At 34.9% G+C, this 19034-nt stretch overlaps 1 protein-coding gene across 5 annotated transcripts in view; it reads left to right on the forward strand.

The window, feature by feature from the left end:
• LOC131800348 (RING finger protein nhl-1-like) overlaps nt 1–19034 on the forward strand; it is a 163285-nt gene that overhangs the window by 115345 nt on the left and 28906 nt on the right. For 4 of the 5 annotated variants that reach the window (XM_059120406.1, XM_059120403.1, XM_059120405.1 and 1 more), the window contains one exon: nt 10054–10706. In XM_059120406.1, the coding sequence (XP_058976389.1) occupies nt 10054–10706 (653 nt within the window). Of the gene's footprint in view, nt 1–10053; nt 10707–16308; nt 16443–19034 lie in introns of those variants that run through there. The other variant, XM_059120407.1, reaches the window with a different exon arrangement.

Genomic DNA, 19034 nt, shown 5'->3' on the forward strand with positions numbered 1-19034 from the left:
GAGTGTATTCACAGTTTGACCTGGCCGAACTTACTGATTTTTACTTTGCTTTTCTGGTTTCTTAATATTTTCACCAAGGGCAAAATTATTTTCCTAACGCCGATTTAAATTTTTTTAAACTCTTTTGTTCTTTAAGAAGTTTAGACAAACTAATGAAAGTTGCTGAAAAGTTACTGAATATGGCCCTGACTTTATTTTGTTGGAAAATTTTGCGAACATCCAAATTTTGAATCCAGGATCTGAAAATACAATATTGAAGTTTGCATGCTGTAAAAGCAATATATGGTCATTTTACTCATAACGGACTTTGAGAGTTATGTCAGATTCCTTGGCTATCACAAGGCTCAAATTAGTTTTGATGCTGGAAAATGTCAAATAATTTGTAAATTGGAGGGTCTTAAACCCCCCATTTTACTTAAATAATAAGCATTAACTCTCAAGTCCATGTAGAAATATACAAAACATTGCTGACATCTGGAAAGAAGACTTATTAACTAAAAAGCCAACATTTAGTCATTAACAGCTGATTTCACTTGTTAGTATCATCAAAATATTCGAGGGAATAGTCCCGACCTACTTCTTAACATATTACAAGCTGTTGTTCATTACTTGAAAGTTCCTAAACAAAAGTCAAATTAGTTTCAACTTTGTGATATTAAATGGTTAACACGTCTCCTTGTCTTCCTAAAAATAAAAAAACCAACAACAATCTTCTTCTTCTTATTCTTTTCATTTCCTCTTCAAACATCGTCCAATGTTAAATGATCCCTTTGAGCATTGAATGAACAGAAAAAAATAAAATAAATAAATAAATTGATATGATGAAAAGTCGAAATAATAATAAAAAATGTACCACTTAATTTCCTTTGGGATACATATATGCGCATAAAATGTTGTACTCTTTTTATCTACTACTCTTATTGCTAACCTTTTTTGAGTTTATTTGTATTGTGTCCTCTTCTTTGTTTCAATTCACCTCTAAAATCCTTTTACCTTTTTTGTATGGAGTAAAGCCTATCTCTTTTTTTTTTATTTCTCCCCTTAGTAGTAAACACCACATTTTCCTTAATTTTCGATTTAATTCAATTACTTATTTGGATGAAACATAACATTTAAAATAAACAAACCAAAAAACATTAATTAATGACTTACCTAACTGAGAAACGGCAAAACGCCCATTAAAAAGGGAAATATGTACCTAAAATAAAAAACACATACATATTTATGTTTAAGCTTAAGTCCACCTTACAGTTTGGTAGCCAACAAATTGGTATTATTTGCATTCGCCAACAGGAGAGTCGTTGTGTTGTTGCTGTTGTCATTGTTGCTCTTTTCATTTTTGTCGAGCAAATGATTTGTAAACATTGCGAAAAGTTTCACAACCAGACGGAAGGAAGTCTCTGATTGATTTCTCCATTCATTCATCCGTTTCTTTGAATTGTTGATTGCTATCGTTGGCTGGCTGACGGTCTGACTGACTGGCTGGCTATGCAAATAATGCCAACTTCTTTGTTGGTTGCAAAAATATTTATTTATTTCTTTTTCTTGCCAATAATACCTCTGTTTGTGTTATTTTTTATTATTACGATAATAAATAATTGTTTGTCAGCACTGGTCTTCCCCACCAATAATGTGCCCCGTACCTTGAATTAATCTCTGTGTTTTGTTTTTATTTATCCTGCAAAAGGGACATCAGAATTTGTACTACAAAATAGAAAAAAATCTAAAGTTTAGTCGTAAGTTAAGTTTACTGGTAATTTGCAAATACATCAAAAACAGTATTCAGGTCGACAAAACGTGGTTAAAATTTCCTTTCATAAACCATAAATTAATGCGAATAGGCTTTAATCGGTTATTAAGATAGAAAATAACTGAGAATGTTCCGTTGGGAATAATGTCAAATATCGGAAATGTGGAATTCTTATATTAGGCGCCAAGTCAAGTCACACATTAGTATGAAATCTCGAGTCTCCAAAAAGCCGGATTTAGCCACAAGAAATCAATTGAAGCTGGCCAATAAGTGTATTACACATTTAACTAAATATCTCTTATTCGAAAGTAATCAAGAATGACAACAACTATTATATCCTTAATTAAAACAAGTAAGCAAAGGCTACAGTCGAGCGGGACCGACCGTTGAATACCCTACAACACTATAATAAACGATACAGTTTATAAAGGCGAGATACTCGAAAGAATTCCACAAGATATTGTGACAAATAATAAAAGAAAACCATCAGGTTTTGTTCTCTAATTTTCGAATAATAGCAACTTAAACTAATTTGTTCATTTCCAATTTATTGGTAGATGTTGCACTTAAATGATCTTCCTAGATCTGGAACCAATATTTCCCAAAGACCTATAATCTCTCAGAAGTGGCAAAAGATTAACATTTATTATTGGTTTTTGACTGAAACGCATCTATATGAGATACAGACATTTGACTATATTCTTCAACGAAATCAGCGTTAACGAAATAGTCAGAAGTGCGTATTTCCTGTATTTGTGAATTCTCCAAAAAGTCACTGGAATGGACATTTTCGTATTTTGTCTACAAAAGTTGGCAAACTATTTCACACATTGAATATTTTTGGATGGCCATCCGAAACTGCTTGGCTTTTGCAATGTGCGTAACCCCCATTCAAATGTGCGTGAGGATCGGGCGATAATTACGACCTGCTGACAATTTTGCAGTCTTTGGTCCATTTCAACCCCTAAATATATAACGATCATCTCCAAAAAGAGTAGGCATCTATTCTGACCCTCATCTTATCCCCATGCAAAATTTCGTAAGGATCGGGCCATAAATGCGATCTGTATATGATATCCTAATATCCTATCTACTTAGTTTTGTTAGCTGTAGAAATATTACCAAATGTTTAATTCAAAATGAAAATATGCCAAAAATATGTCAAAATTGAAAAAATATGAGAAAATTTTACAAAATCAATATTTTCATCTTTAGAGAGATATTTTTATGCAATTTTTTAGAGGTTTTGTCTTTCCTGCCAAGAGGCCATTCTGAATTAATGAGAACTGTCGAAATCAGTTCAGCCGTTCTCGACATATAAGAGATCTTTCATGCATATCTTCTTTGATAGACATATATCGCACATATTTTGCTATATATCCGTTTTGTTGGATGTTAACATCAATGTAAAGATCAGAAGTAACCTTGCCAAGGCTTTGTGATTTTGCCGGGATTTAAAATATTCGCGGTTTAATGAAAATTTTTGAATTTTTTCAACAAAAAAGATATGGGCTATTTTACCCGCTAAATATTATCCGATGACCATAAACTCTAGCTACATGCGAAGTTCCGTGTCGATTGGTCTATAATTGCGACCTGTATAGCTACTGCAAAATCCGACATTTTTTCAGTTTTTGGTCCATTTCGACCCCTAAATATTATGCGATCATCTCCAAAAGAAATAGGGTTCTATTCTGACCCTAGCCCCACCTCCATTCTAACTTTCGTGAAGATCGGGCCATAATTGCGACCTGTAGAGTGATTACAAATTAACATGGACAGACGGACAGACGGACGGACGGACATACATAGCTAGATCGACTCAACTCGGCGAGATAGGAAGATCCATATATACTTTCCTATGTGGGAAATCAATATTTCGTGGTGTTACATAATTTTTGGCCCAATCAAACTTATAATACCCCCAACACAAAGTGTTGTAGGGTATAAATACCAATTGAAGCAAGGAAATTCCAATTAAAATCTTGGGAGAATATAAACAAACAAGACGAGCAAACTCTATTTTTCAGTTTCGCCCGAATAAGAGTGATCATGCCTTGCTTGTTTTAAAGTGGAAGCGAAATTTTCTCTTTGTAACACCTCGAAATATTAATTTTAGACCCCACAAAGTATATATCCTATCTGTCTGTCCGTCTATGAAAATCACTCCAGTTTCCCGACGAAATAAAATTGGTTGATAAAATTTTACTCCGATATGTGTTCAAGGTCTGCAGGATTTTTGGAATTAAAAATGGGTTATATAAGTCCACGTTTTGTTATAGCCCCATATAACTATACCGACAAACTTAAGGTATTTTAGTTACAATTTTAACAAGAATTTGCTGAAAATTGGCAGCATGTGTTCCCATTGTGTAAGAAAAATTCTTGCATAGAATTGTCAACGTTCAGGTCTAGGTTTCGGTACAGTCCCCATATAACTGTACCTCCAGATATTCCGTATTTTGTTGATTTATTAACGATACCTCTCGACATTGGGTATTTTAATGATTTCAGCGACATTATTCACTGGAGTTGTTTCAATTTTCGTACTTAAAATTCGTAATGGTTACTACAGCCTGTGACAAAAAATGCCTGTGCAGGTCCATGTCTCGTATATTCGCTATTGTGTTCATTTTGGCGACATTATCCGCAGGAATTGTTTCAATTTTTTTATTTGAAGTTCGGAATCTCTACTATGGTCTATGACAAAAATATACCCATGCATGTCCATGTCTTCGTTTAGCCCCTCCCACTCTTCCAGCACTTCCATTAGCGATTAAGTTTCACACCGGACATTTGCGGTCTACGCAACAAATGCGAACTACCTATTATATGAATCAGCAACAATGCTCTTCAACGCATTCCTTTTTATTTCGTTTGCAGCTGTGGGTTCAGAAAATGCGCATACTTGAAAATGAATCAGGGTAAAACAAAAATAGAATCTGCTTGATTTCAAGCGAATTTTGCTCTAATTCGAAAACGATTAAGGCGTGCTTTCTCTTATTCGAGAAGTATAGAAAAAAAGGTTATTCGCGTTTACTTGTTTTTCCCTCGCAGAAGTAATCCGGAACTAATTAGAGTCTGCATTTCGGAGTTTCCTTTCTCCCACAACAATTCGTGTAAAAGACACAATTCTTAAAAAAAAGTAGTTTTTCAGAAATTTCGTCTTCAAAAAAGTATTTTTTTTTTTCGATTAGACCAAAGCACTTTTTGAGTTTTTTTTTTTTTACCGAACAGATCGATTTTTGAATTTGTGCAGAGCTTTATTGTATGGTAATCAAAACATAAATTTTGATTCATATCAAAATAAGAAAATTATCAACTTTCTATAATGGTAAAGTCGATTGCGGAATGTCGACAGAACTATTTTTATCACGAGCAAAATTGATTTGAAATACCAAAAGTTGTTGATTTGCAACGTTGTTACCAAATGTTTGCTGGGATATGGCCAACATATAAATATATCGCAATAAAACATTAAATTTGGAGGAACCCGCCCATCCTCACAAAAAAAACTTCACGGATTTATGTCGATCAAGCTTTTTTTATGGCGAACAAAAATAATTTTGAAATAACAAAAGTTGTTGGTCTGTAACATTGGTACCAAAATGTTTGCTGGGATATAAGAATAAAATTTCGAATGCAGGGGAACCCTCCAATTCTTACACAAAACTTCAAGATTTATGAATACTATCTATCGCCTCTTTATAACATTATATAATGTTTTAAACTATTTAATTAATTGAAGAACAGAGTACGAAATTAAAACACAGCGTTTTTGTCGCCCTGAAATACTAAAAAAACAACGCAGAATACCAAACTAAAATTACAATTACCATTGCCGAAATCAAATGAACCCAAGGCAATAAAGATCTGTTAACATCTCTTACCTTATCGTTATGTATGTATTTATGTATCTCTACAGCCCTTACCATTAAACATTATAATTTTGTCAAAGTTTTATTATCCAAAATCTAAGACAAATATAAATAAAACACAACAAAAAAACAGCTAAATAAATAAATAAAAAAAAAACAACAAAACCAAATAAAAATAAATGAGAGCAAAAACAAAAGAAAAAATAACAACTGGATGTTTGATTTATTTCCTATGTCAAATATGGTGTGAAATTGAAACCAACACAACCGAAAATATGTTAAAAAAGGCACAATTTTGCTAATGACAAAATACCAGAGAAACAAAAACACAAAAGATAAACACAACGATTTGGTAGTGATGTTAATTTGATTATGTTTTCTTGTTCGTTTGTATTACATATTTACAACATATCTCTTCTCATTTACATTTATAACAAACTTTGTATGAATTTGAATTTCTGATGTCCCCCGCCCCCACATTCAGGATAACTGAAAACAGATAAAAAACAATATCCATAAGCTTTATTTTCATTTGTCGTTTCACTGCTTTCATATTAAATTGGATATTTATTTACACCCCATCTGATCCTCATAGTTCATTAATATCAATAAATTCAGCTTCAGCTTATCCATTATTTATAATATCTCCAAAAACTGCTTTGTTCCTCCGTTCGTCCCCCGCTTATGTTGTTATTATTCATAGCGCGCGCAAACACACACACTTAAGCATAATCATTATTTTAACATTGCTACCACATCCATTGTGAATGTCTTGTGAATGAATTTATAATCAGCCAGATGAGTGTAGTAAACGTATACGATAACATACATATATATATCTAAATAAAATTTATATGTATTGATATTTATATACATTTGATTTGAGTATAAGAATCCGAAGGTGGAGAGTTAAAGAGAAATGATAATATATCTTTTTTACAGAAAGTAGAGAATGATAAATAGCTCTAGAGGTCTTCTTCGATATTATTTCCTTCAATTCAATAAATATAAGAAATTATAAACAGGCGAATAATTTTCAAAAAAAGAACGGAATCTTGATAATTATATAATTTGATATAGTGGGGCATTTTTAAACACGTTGGGGGTTTTATAAAAAAATATTTTACAATAACTCCCAAGCTGGTTCAAAACCACCATCATAAGGCCACATCTGGGATAGATTCTTGAACCACCAACATACAATTTTAAAATATATCTTTCTCACACCTCTTCCACAAATGTTCCATAACTTCATAAAAACAAGTCAAATATTATCAGTTGGATTTTCCGAGAGATGTATACCCCTGGCCTGGCGTTATGATTATTCAAACTTTGACCCTTTACGAGCGAAGTTCTAAAGAATTTGGTCAATATTTTCCATTTCATATTTGACTCAAGTCTAATATAAATAACATAACTTAACTCATTTTGGCTATATACTTCCTTCACAATTGATGATATATGTGATAATTTTTGGAAATTTTGAAAAATTCATAAGCTATCATACAGGGTGAGATAGAAAAACTGCAACAAAGTCAAACGCGCTAATTTTTACAGTTTTTAAATTTTATAGAATGAAAGCAGAAAATGTCGGAAATAGCATCAAATTTTTGAATACGTTTAGATTTGTTCGAATTGGTCACCTTTGGTACGAATTATGGATTCAAACGACCAATGAAACCGTCACACGCTGCCGGGTTTTTTTCCGCGGTATTTTGGTCCATTCCCGACGAAGCACTTGCTTGTGGTGATCGACACTTTGGTATTTTTAGTGCCAACCTTGCTTTCCAAAATACTCCAGACACAACAGTCCAACGGATTGGTATCCGGAAGATTGGTGGCCATTGTGCGCTGGAAATAAAGCGAGGAACCTCATTTTGTAACAATTCTTGGGTGGCGCCTTCTGAGTTCGATGATGCTGAGTCCTGTTGGAATGCCCAAGGCCTGCGGCTAAAATGTTATTCTGATGCCACGGTCGATTAATACGAGCGGATAGCGACCATCGGCTGTTATGGCGGCACACACCATCACCATGGTCGGCGCTTGAGTTTTGGTTGCCAACCGAAGGTGTAAATTTTCAGCTGACCTCTTTGGCAAGTAAACACGATCATTTTGTTTTTTTACAAACTGCTGGACAACGAATGTTTTCTCATCGGAAAAAACCAAATTCGGCAGTTCACCACTTTCGGCCAAGCGTAGCAACTCTATAGCTCTGTTGAGTTTTTCTGTTGCGGTGTAAGTTTTTGCAGTTTTTGGAATTTCAATGGCTTTACCCCGAGCTGGAATAGGAAAAGGTTGATCACGAACTTTAGAAAGAATAATATGCTTAGTTATTTTACAATTTATGAGAGATTTCGTTATTCAAAAATTTGACCCTTCTTGGAGAGTGAACAGATATATGCCATCTTTAAACCAGATATTTTGTCACTTAAAAATATTGGGATATGAAAAATTGTAAGACAATCGATTGCTCATTTCGCTTTTTCTGAGAGATGTAATTATTTAATATTTTGATCCGTAGTGGGTCAAAAGGAGTTGTCCAAATTATTTTACCTTCATACCAGATCTTTTGGTGGTAATGATATTGACATGAGCAAACTTGTAGACAATCGGACTCTTCGAACATTTTCTAGAAGTTATAATTATTCAAAATTTTGACCTTTTGTGGGGGAGGTACCAGAAAGAGGGGGCCAATACATCCCATCTTAACATCAGATCTTCTGTTCATAAAAATGTTGGGATATGTGAAGTTTGAAGAGAATCGGATGATTATTTCGTAATTTATAAAAGTTATAATTATTCAAAAATTTTACCTTTTGTGGGGGAGGTACCAGAAGGAGAAGGCGGATGTATCCCATCTTCATGTCAGATATTGTGTAGGTGGTAATATTAGGATGTGTCTCTATTGAATAGAGTCGGATGTTCTTTTTGCCTTTTATAAGCGTCATGGTTACAAATGTTTGACCCTTTATGGGGGAGGTAGCAGAAGAAGTGGTCCGTTCTATCTGTTCTTGATGCCAGATCTTGTGCTGGTAAAATAATTGATTTGTGTGCAATTTGAAGACCACGGGGCTTTTTTTCGTTTTTTATGAGAAAGACTTTTGTTCAAATAATTGACCCTTCGAGGGGGAGGGATCTGAAGGAGTTAACCGAAATATCCCATCTCTGAACTCGATTTAAGTTCGACAACACTATTATTATATTTGGACCAAATCGAGAGTTATCGTGCACATCAGCCAGCCAGACAGATGGATACCCCTAGATTGACTGCAAATATCCAGAAACGGATTTGGTTCAAAGAGACCTAGCGTCTAAAATCGTTATTTCGATGAGACACTTTTTGCCGTATTAAAAGAATATACCCTCTGTAGCTATGTAAATGGCTGAGGGTATAAAAATCACACATATATTTTTTTTATAAAATCTCAAGTACTCCACATTTGCTCCGTGGTAATTATATATCAGACTTATGTCAAAAGTGAACGTTGAAAATATTGGCCACTGCTTCTCGTACCGCTGCCCAAAACGGTATTAGACCTTTTATCAATATATATCAGTCCACTCCTTAACAATATCAATCACCACTTCTGGCACCTCTCTCACAAATGGTCAATAATCATAACTTTCACAAGCTACGAACTTATTCCTTTATTCCTCACAGTTCCAAATACATGATTAGCAATGTCATTAGATAATTCTGAATCCATAGACGCTATCAAAATAACTGCAAAGTAAAAGAGAATTTTGTTGTTGCAAAATGGTTAGGCTTTATCACATTAATGTGGGGGTAGGGCACGGAATACCTAGGTTTCGGAAAGAGCCACCATTACTCATCAGTTCCCTTAAATTTTTATATTACGTCTATAAAATTGGTCTGTAGTATATATATGATATCTTAGGGTTTTCAGTTTTGCGATAACAGTTAGAAGTAGGAGTTATGGATATTTAGATTTCAAAGTCAAATGTTTTTGACAAGAAAGTAAAATATGTAGTTATACAAAAGCCTTTTCTGGCTGATATATAAATTCGTTGAAATAATCCCAAAGAGATCCCTATATGATACCTATTTCATTTCCTCCTTTCCCTCCCAAATTTGTTACCAACTAATTTTGTTAGGTGTTTTATTTTTTCTATCTCTCTCTCTCTCTCTCTCTCTCTCTCTCTCCATTAACACATTCGTTGATTATTTTTCTAATACTTTCATTTTTTCCATAACAATGGTTTCGTTCAACGATTGCTCGCTCGTTACGTTAATTCTCTTGCCTATTCGCCCGTTTCTCTCTTCTCTCTCATCATAATTCACCAAAAAAACGCCATAAATAAAATCCATCCAAATAAAAACAAAAATATAAATAAACAAACTGTTAGGCTGTCAGCGATTCTGAAGAAGAATCTGATGGATCTCCCACTCCTCCTATCCAACAGTCAAAACCAGCAGCACCAGTACCAGCCCAGGTGGCAGCCGTTAAGAAGACTACACGCTCTGGCAGTAGTGATTCAACCGCTTCAACCGAAAGTTCAGCAAGTTCTGCTGCAGCTGGTAGGGCTCCATCGGCAGCCCGTTTCTCAGCCACGAGAGAAAGCCCGGCTCGCACTACTCGCCCAGCAGCCGCACCATCTGCCACAACCAGTACAACTGCAGCAGCTGCTACAACCGAAAAGAAACCATTCGTAAGCCGTTTCTTGCCACAACACAGCACTGCAGCTGCGGACAAGAGCAAAGTCGAATCCGAATCGAGTAGCGAAGAAGAAACCTCCACCGAAGAATCCGAAGACGAAGAAGACGTCAAGACCACGTCAAAAACCACTGCTAATAGTAGCAAACCGATTTCCAGCGCCGCAACATCTGGCATTTCGGCTGGCAGTTCTACAACATCCTCGTATCGCGATCGTCTCGACTCGAGACGTAGTTCCCGCGACGATACAACCTCCAAAAATTCATCAGCCTATGCAACCCCATCAAGCAGTAGCACTGCTGCTAGCAGTGGTTACGGTGGCTCTACCTCAGCATCGGCACGCCAGCGTGCATCTCACGACATGGAGACTGACCGTTATGGCAGCGGAGCATCCGGAAGCAGGTAATTACTCAATATTCTAATTTATTTTCTGAAAAAATGAACTTATTTCTTAAACCTTGAAATTATGAAATTAATGCCTTGTTTATGCATTTGAATTTTTGATTTCTTTTATGTGTATAATTCCTTAGACACGTATCTATATCACTCATATCTAGAAATGTTCCCTCCCCCACCACCGCTTTCAACTAAAAACCACACTTGAAAATACATTTACACTCGAACATAAATTATATATTAATAATTCATACATTTGTGTGTGTTTTGGAATGTTCCAAAAGTGCAGTTGTTCGAAATTAAACTAAAATTTGCTAAAATATTTTCCCATTCTTTAATTTCCCAATGTATGTGTGTGTGGGTATTATTAAATGTATAGATGTTGTATATATATGTACATTAATGTGTAAATATTTTTAATTATTATCAACATCAAAATTAATTTGCATAATACTTTACAACTACATACCTTACATTCCACCTCCTGATTCTTAAGATTTATCGAAATTTGCCTGTAAAACAATTAATAAATCTTTATTAATGGAAGCTATTGCGTAAAATTATCAATTGCTTAGAAATGAAAATGCAAATTAGATTTTTAAAATAAATGTATAATTCTTTAGGCAATTCTATTTTATCCCTGCCATATCAGCCCACATATATTTGTGTGAAAATCCTGCAAACTTCAAGTAGATTAATAAAATGTACTCAAATATAGCTTAGGTCTTTTGGCCAAAGAACATTTTTATTCCCTCCACCATATTATGGAGGGTATATTAACTTTGTCATTCCGTTTGTAACTCCTCGAAATACTCATGTCAGACCCAACAAAGTATATATATTCTTGATCAGCGTAAAATTCTAAGTCGATGTCCGTCTGTTTGTCTGCCCGTCTGTCTGTCTGTTGTAATCACGCTATCTTTCAAACGAATTGAGACAGAAGGCTAAAATTTTGCACACGTGTTTATTTTTCCAGTAGGCAGGTTAAGTTCGTAAATGGGCCATGTAGGTCCACGTTTTCATATAGCCCCCATATAACGGTACCTCCCGATATTCGGTATTTTGATGATTTCAGCGACATTATTCACCGGAATTGTTTCAACTTTGGTATTTGAAGTTCGAAATGGATACTACAGCCTATGACAGAAAATTATCTGGGCAGGTCCACGTCTTCGTATAGCCGCCATATAACGGTGCCTCCCGATATTCGGTATCGTGATGATTTTAGCGACATTATTCACCGGAATTGTTTTAAATTTGGTATTTTAAGTTCGTAATGAATACTACAGCATAAGGCAGAAAAGTGTCGGTGCAGGTCCACGTCTTCGTATAGCCCCCATATAACGGTACATCGCGATATTCAGTATTTTGATGATTTTAGCGACATTATACACCGGAATTGTTTCAAATTTGGTATTTAAGATTCGTAATGGATACTACATCCTATGGCAGAAAATTATCTGTACAGGTCCACGTTTTCGTATAGCCCCCATATAACGGTACCTCCCAAAAATCGGTATTTTGATGATTTTAGCGTCATTATTCACCGGAATTGTTTCAAATTACGTATTTAGAGTTCGTAATGGGAACTACAGTCTGTGACAGAAAATTGCCTATGCAGGTTCAGGTCTTCGTATAGGCCCCATATATCAGTACCTCCTTATATTCGGTATTTTGACGAGTTTAGGTACAATACCCACCGAAATTGTTTGAGATGAACATGGCAATGGCTAATGTCAAACAATGCCTATGTAGGTCCACGTCGTAAAGACCCCAATATAACGGCTATATTCGGTATTATTATAACTTTAACAGAATTTTTAACGGATTTTATTTTTTGACAATTTCCGAATTCGTTCCAAATAGTGGAGGGTAACTTACTGCTTTTTAACTTGTTCTAAAAAATATTGTCCATATATGTCTAACTCGTATAAGGTTCCCATTAGGGACTCTCGTCGTAATCGGTAAATTATTACTTCAAGTTTAATATTTGGAGTTCGTAAATTGTTCATACGGATCCATGTTTTCGTATTGGACCTGGCATTTGTACATGTATTTTCAAAAGTATGACTTTCCAAATGATAGAACTCTCCCAGACCCAACTTTACAGTTTAAACAGGTTATATCCTAACGCACACTGTGGTCAAGGGTACTTATGCAATGCAATCATTTTTTTTTATTTATATTAAAATCTCTTATCGGGAATATTTTTGTCTACAAAGAAACCAAAGTACAAATATTCAGCCAAATCGATTGGAAAATATGGCATGACCTCCAAAATAAATAAAATCAGGGGATGCACAAAAGCTGGAACTTTATTGAAAATTTTTTGAACATAGCGAGTGGCTATCGTGCACTGAAGTTATAAGAAAATTTGCTAAATTTTTCAGAATGAACTAATTTTTTTTATTGACAGAAATCCATGCCATTTATATGGTACTTATCTATACAAGGTGAGATAAAAAACTGCAACAAAGTCAAACGCCATGATTTTTACATTTTTTTAATTTTATCGAATGAAAGCAAGAAATATCGGAAATAGCATCAAATTTTAGAATAAGTTTAAATTTTTTCGAATTGGTCACCTTTGGCACGATTTATGGCCTTCAAACGGCCAGTGAAACCGCCACACGCTGCCCGAATGTTGCTCCGCGGTATTTTGACCCATTCTCAGCGAAGTGCTTGCTTGAGGTGATCGACATATTGGTGTTTTTAGTGCCAACCTTGCTTTCCAAAATATTCCAGACACAATAGTCCAACGGATTGGTATCCGGAGATATTGGTAGCCATTGTGCGCTGGAAATGAATCGAGGAACCTGTTGGAATGTTGGAATGTCCAAGGTCTGCGGCCAAAATGTTTGCGTGCCCAAGGCTTTAATACACCCTTCAGAATATTTTTGCGATAATAGGGTAAGTGTACCAGTAGTCGGCACTTTTAGGATTTTCGTGTTTTAATTCGCTCACCATTCTGAGTGGAACTTTTCAATTATTACAAAGTTAATTTATTCAGATTCGAAATTTTGTATAGCTTTTGCAATAATAAATAAAGTTTTAATAACTTTTTTATTAAATTTCATAAATTTGTAGTTTTATTAAAAAAATGCTTTTTTGCCAGTAGTCGGCACCACTTGCCAATTGTCGGTATGGCATGTTCAAACAGTCGGCATACCAATTTTTTTTAAAGAATAACTAATAATAATAATAAATTAATTCTTTAAAATATAATATTTTTGTTTAGTTAAACTGATTCGACGTCTTTATTGTACTTTTCTTAAGAATATGGATTGCTGAGGACCTTCACAGACAAAAATTTAATTTTTATTAGAATAAATCATTTTTTTTTAGCGAAATTGTACACAAAGATAGCTGACAATATATTTGAAGTAAACAAATTACATTTAGTTGTAAAAGTTTCATTTATGTGGGCTTAAAAATAAAAAGTGCCGACTACTGGGACATGCCGAACTTAGGCACACTTACCCTATTCGGTATTTATTCTGATCCGACGCGGGTTTCGATCAAGTCGTTTCTTTACTTTTCGAACCATTTCTGCTGATGTTGCTGTTTTCTTCCGCCCACTTGCTTGACGTCGGGCTGCGATACCAGTATCGCGGCAACGAGCGATGGTACGGGACACAAAAGATTTGTTCATATATAAATGCTGGAGTGCTCTAACGATAGCCACTTGTGGTTTTCCAGCCAAATATAAAGAAATCACACTATCACGCTGGAATTCTATGACGAATAACTGTTTTTTCTGAAAAATTCTCACCGAAATGCTTTTGTACGCTTGTAGACAATATAATGAGCTACCACTGCAATAATTTTAACAGCTGTCGGACGAGTGGCTTAAATGACAGCAGTCTGAAGTTGGTTGCAGTTTTTTCATTTTTCCCTGTGTATTCTTGATTAGCATAAATGTCTATATCGAAATAGCGATTTTCGTCCCTCTGTCTGTATGTCCGTCAGTGGAAAGCATTCTTGCTTCCGAGCGAAACGAAGTAGATTGATAAAATATTATGTCTGCGGGACTTTTGATATTGAAAATTGGTTACATAGATCCACAATTCGGCATAACCCCCATTTAACTTTACTGTCTATATAGGTCCACGTTTTTTATAGCCCCTTATATAACTGTACCCCTACATATACGGTATTTTCATGGCGCGTGTCACACTTTTTCCCAGATTTTTTTCAAAATCACTATTTGGAGTTCAAAATGGGATCTACGTCGTATAACAAAGATGTTATTTGGAATTCGTAATAGGTACCGCCTCCTCTGGCACATATTTGGCTATAGAGTCCAGGTCCGTGTTTTTATATAGCCCCATATGATTGTGACACCACAGTAAAATAAAGTTATCTATCTGCTGAAATTCTTAAAATCTCAATCACTGAGTTACTTGGCCGTTGTAGACTGGACCTGACCCGATTATAAAAATAACTTATAAGCATTATTGTTAATAATACTAAATGGAGCATCAAAAGTATGATAAACATATTTGACAAAATGTATAACTCCTAATCAATATTTACATTTTCTCTAGATTTTATACTATCTAATAAGTAATTATATACTTCAAGTAGAATCTCAAGCATTATACATATTTTGCCATGGTGTACTTTATGTTTTTGTACTTTAAAATTGTATTTCCTTTTGGTCTCTCTGTTACAAACAATTTCAGTTTCCAAATTCATACCTCATTCATATGCTTGTGTGTTTCCCAGTATTCATTCCCCACCCCCTAGCATTTGGCATATACTACCCACCTACCTGAAAGTCTGTATAACTCCTATATTCATTAGTTTGTTAATATAACTCCGGCGTTAACATGACTTTTTTATGTCCTCTTTTTATAGCCTATCATTCCTGCGCAATGTAGGATTTAGCATTTTGGCTCTTGTGTTGTTTGTTCGTGTTATTGTGCGCATTCTCTTCAAGTTTGTAACATTTTCATAGAACAACAACAGCAAAGAAATATTGGAAATCAAGTAATCGTAAAAAGATTGTCCTGACAAACTGCACAAAGCAAATGCAGCAAATAATTGAACAAAAAAAAAAAAAATAATAATAATAATTTTTTTAACTACCATAAGGAAATAAGGAAATGTTACCCTAACCTATCGAACACCCATCACCTTAATATCTATATGAGTTCATTAAGAAGTAAATTTTTGTGAATTGGAAATAAAATAATTGAAATGATAAGAAGAAATCGAAAAGAGTAGAACTATTAAATTAGTCATAACAAAATCAGAGACGTCTGTCTGGTGCCCACCAGAGTCGTTTGTCATCCGTGTAAATGTGTTTTTTTGGTAAAATGTTTTCCATAAAATGTATCGCTTCAATTGGCCACTACTCACAGCAATTCCACAATCGATATCTACAAAATATCGCAGTGTTTTTATCTAATTCAAACCGCAAGAAATAAACCACAACCACCACCATCATCAACTGCCACAACTAAAGCCAATACAACTGCCAACATCCAGTCAGTCCAACGAATAGCATTTGTAAAAAAAAAACATAAATCGTGTTTCAAAGTTTTAATGAATTTCTTTATTTTTTGTGTGTGTTTTTTTCTATATTCCCAATTTTTATCCATAGTCTGCCCTATAGCTTTAGTATTCCATATATAAATCGACATTACCGGCCCCGATACCGAAGGCGGCTTGTGGATGTATTGCGTGATGTGTAGACCCATCATCATCCATTTACACGTAGATAATACCTTTGTTATGATTGTGATTTAATTTCGTTGTATGTTATTTTGAAGCAAAAATAAATACTGTATTAAAATAAGGACATGTTAAAAAAAGGTTTGAGGCAACTCACATTACCATAATGGTTAAATGAAATTGATAACCTAATATTTAAATTTCGCTTATTTCCATTGCAAATATTGACAGAAACTATTAAATATCGAATGTTAGAGAAAAATCCCAGTTTTTCAATAGGCAAACGAAAATTAATTTTCAATATAGAATGTAAGAAATTGGCCCCAGCTTTTGAAAGGGATGATAAGTGGATGGATCCATTAACTTTTCTAACAAATTTTTTAATTTCTAGATTTACAAAGGCAAAGGTATGAAAGCATGTTTCGGTCCATGTTTTCATATATGCCTCAGATGAAGACCTATTTTGAATATTTTTGCGGATAAAGTGGATATCATTCCATTTGGAGAAAAAAAAATTAACTTTACTCGCCAAAAAATAATTTCTATTTTCAAATGGACAAATTTGGGGAAATATGTCTGATCTCGGTGAGAGAAAATGCTAAAGGTAATAGGGATGGTAAAGGTACACGAGTTTGCGGTGAAGAATTATTTTTATACCCTACTCCACATTGTGGTCAGTGTATTATGCCTTTGTGAATTTGTTTGCAACATATAGAAGGAAGCGAATTAGACCCATAGTTCCTTTTGATGATCTGCATAGAATCACATTCAGGGTCCATTAATGCATGTCCGACCGCCCGTCTGTACATGTATTTTTGTAAATAAAGCATAGGTCGCATTTATTTTCCGATGAAGACATTTTGCACAAAACATTTGTTTGGTTCAAGGATGACCCATATTGAAATTGGAGATAATCGGTCGAAATTTAGCTCCCATAAAATGTATGGCTCCCATTGAAATCTTCGCCCGATTTGCCATTTATTGTGCACCAAATGTGCAATATTAGTCTAAATTTGATGAAATTTGGCATGAATTATCAAATTGAGCCTGGAAAAACCTATACCAAATTTGATGAAAATCAGTTTAGATATAGCTATATATCAGTTTAGATATAGCCATATATATTCTTCATCCGATTTGTTAAATTTACAATACACAGCCGTAATATGCAATTCGTAGCAACGATAATCGGAGAAATATATGAAATAAATCTCAGATATACTTTTGCCAAATCGAGATCGGTTAAGATTTGAATATTGCTCCCATATACAGGGTGAGATAAAAAATGCAACAAAGTTACATTTTTTTTTAAATTTTATTGAAAGAAAGCAAAAACTTTTGGAAATAGCGTCAAATTTTAGAATAAGCATAGATTTGTTCGAATTGGTAAATTTTGGCATGAATTATGGCCTTCAAACGGTATTTTGGCCCATTCCCGGCGAAGCGCTTGTTTGAGGTGATCGACACTTTAGTATTTTTAGTGCCAACCTTGCTTTCTAAAATACTCCAGACACAATAGTCCAACGGATTGGTATCCGGAGATTTTGGTGGCTATTGTGCGCTGGAAATGAAGCGAGGAACCACATTTTGTAACCACTCTTGGTTGGCGCGTGCTGAGTGCTATTAAATGCCCAAGGTCTGCAGCCAAAATGTTTGCGTACCCAAGGCTTTAATACACCCTCCAGAATATTTTCGCGATTTTCGACATTTATTCTGATGCCACGGTCGATTAATACAAGCAGAGAGCGACCATCGGCTGTTATGGCTGCCCACACCATCATTATGGCCGGCGCTTGAGTTCTGGTAGCCAACCGAAGGTGCACATTTTCAGCAGACCTCTTTGGCAAGTAAACACGATCATTTTGCTGGACAGCGAATGTTTTCTCATCGGAAAAAACAAAATTCGGCTCTTCACCACCTTCGGCCAAGCGAAGCAACTCTTTAGTACTTTTGAGTCTACTTTCTTTTTATTGAGGTGTAAGTTCTTGCACTTTTTGGAATTTCAATGGCTTTACCCCGAGCTAATTTTTCAATATTTGCCGAATGGAATATTGCAATATGTTTAGCTCACGAGCCATTTTTCGGCCACTGCGACGAGGGTTTCGATCAAGTTGCTTCTTTACTTTTCGAACCATTTCTGCTGATGGTGATGTTTTCTTCCGTCCACTTCCTTGACGTCGGGCTACGCTACCAGTATCACGGTGACGAGCGATGGTACGAGACACAAACGATTAATTCACATTTAAATGCTGGAGTGCTCTAACGATAGCCACTTGTGGTTTTCTAGCCAAATATAAAGAAATCACACTATCACGCTTGAATTCCGTCACGAATAACTTGTTTTCTAAAATATTCACACCAAAATGCTTTTGTACGCTTGTAAACAATATAATGAGCTGTCACTTGAGTAATTTTAACAGATGTCGGACGAGAGGCTTAGAAATGACAGCAGTCTGAAATAGTTGCAGTTTTTTCATCTCACCCTGTATATCGGATAGCGCCAATTTTTAAACTGGTTTGCTACAATTTGTCAAGGGGAAATATAAAAAATTCGTCCCGAATAAATAAATTGTCGCTTTTTTTTTTAATTATTATTTGTAAACATATTTCGGATGTGTGATAAAAAAGAGATTTTCCCCAGAAAAAACTTTTTAT

Source organism: Musca domestica, unplaced genomic scaffold (assembly GCF_030504385.1).
Source record: "Musca domestica strain aabys unplaced genomic scaffold, Musca_domestica.polishedcontigs.V.1.1 17, whole genome shotgun sequence".
In the NCBI taxonomy this organism is placed as follows: Eukaryota; Metazoa; Arthropoda; class Insecta; order Diptera; family Muscidae; genus Musca; species Musca domestica.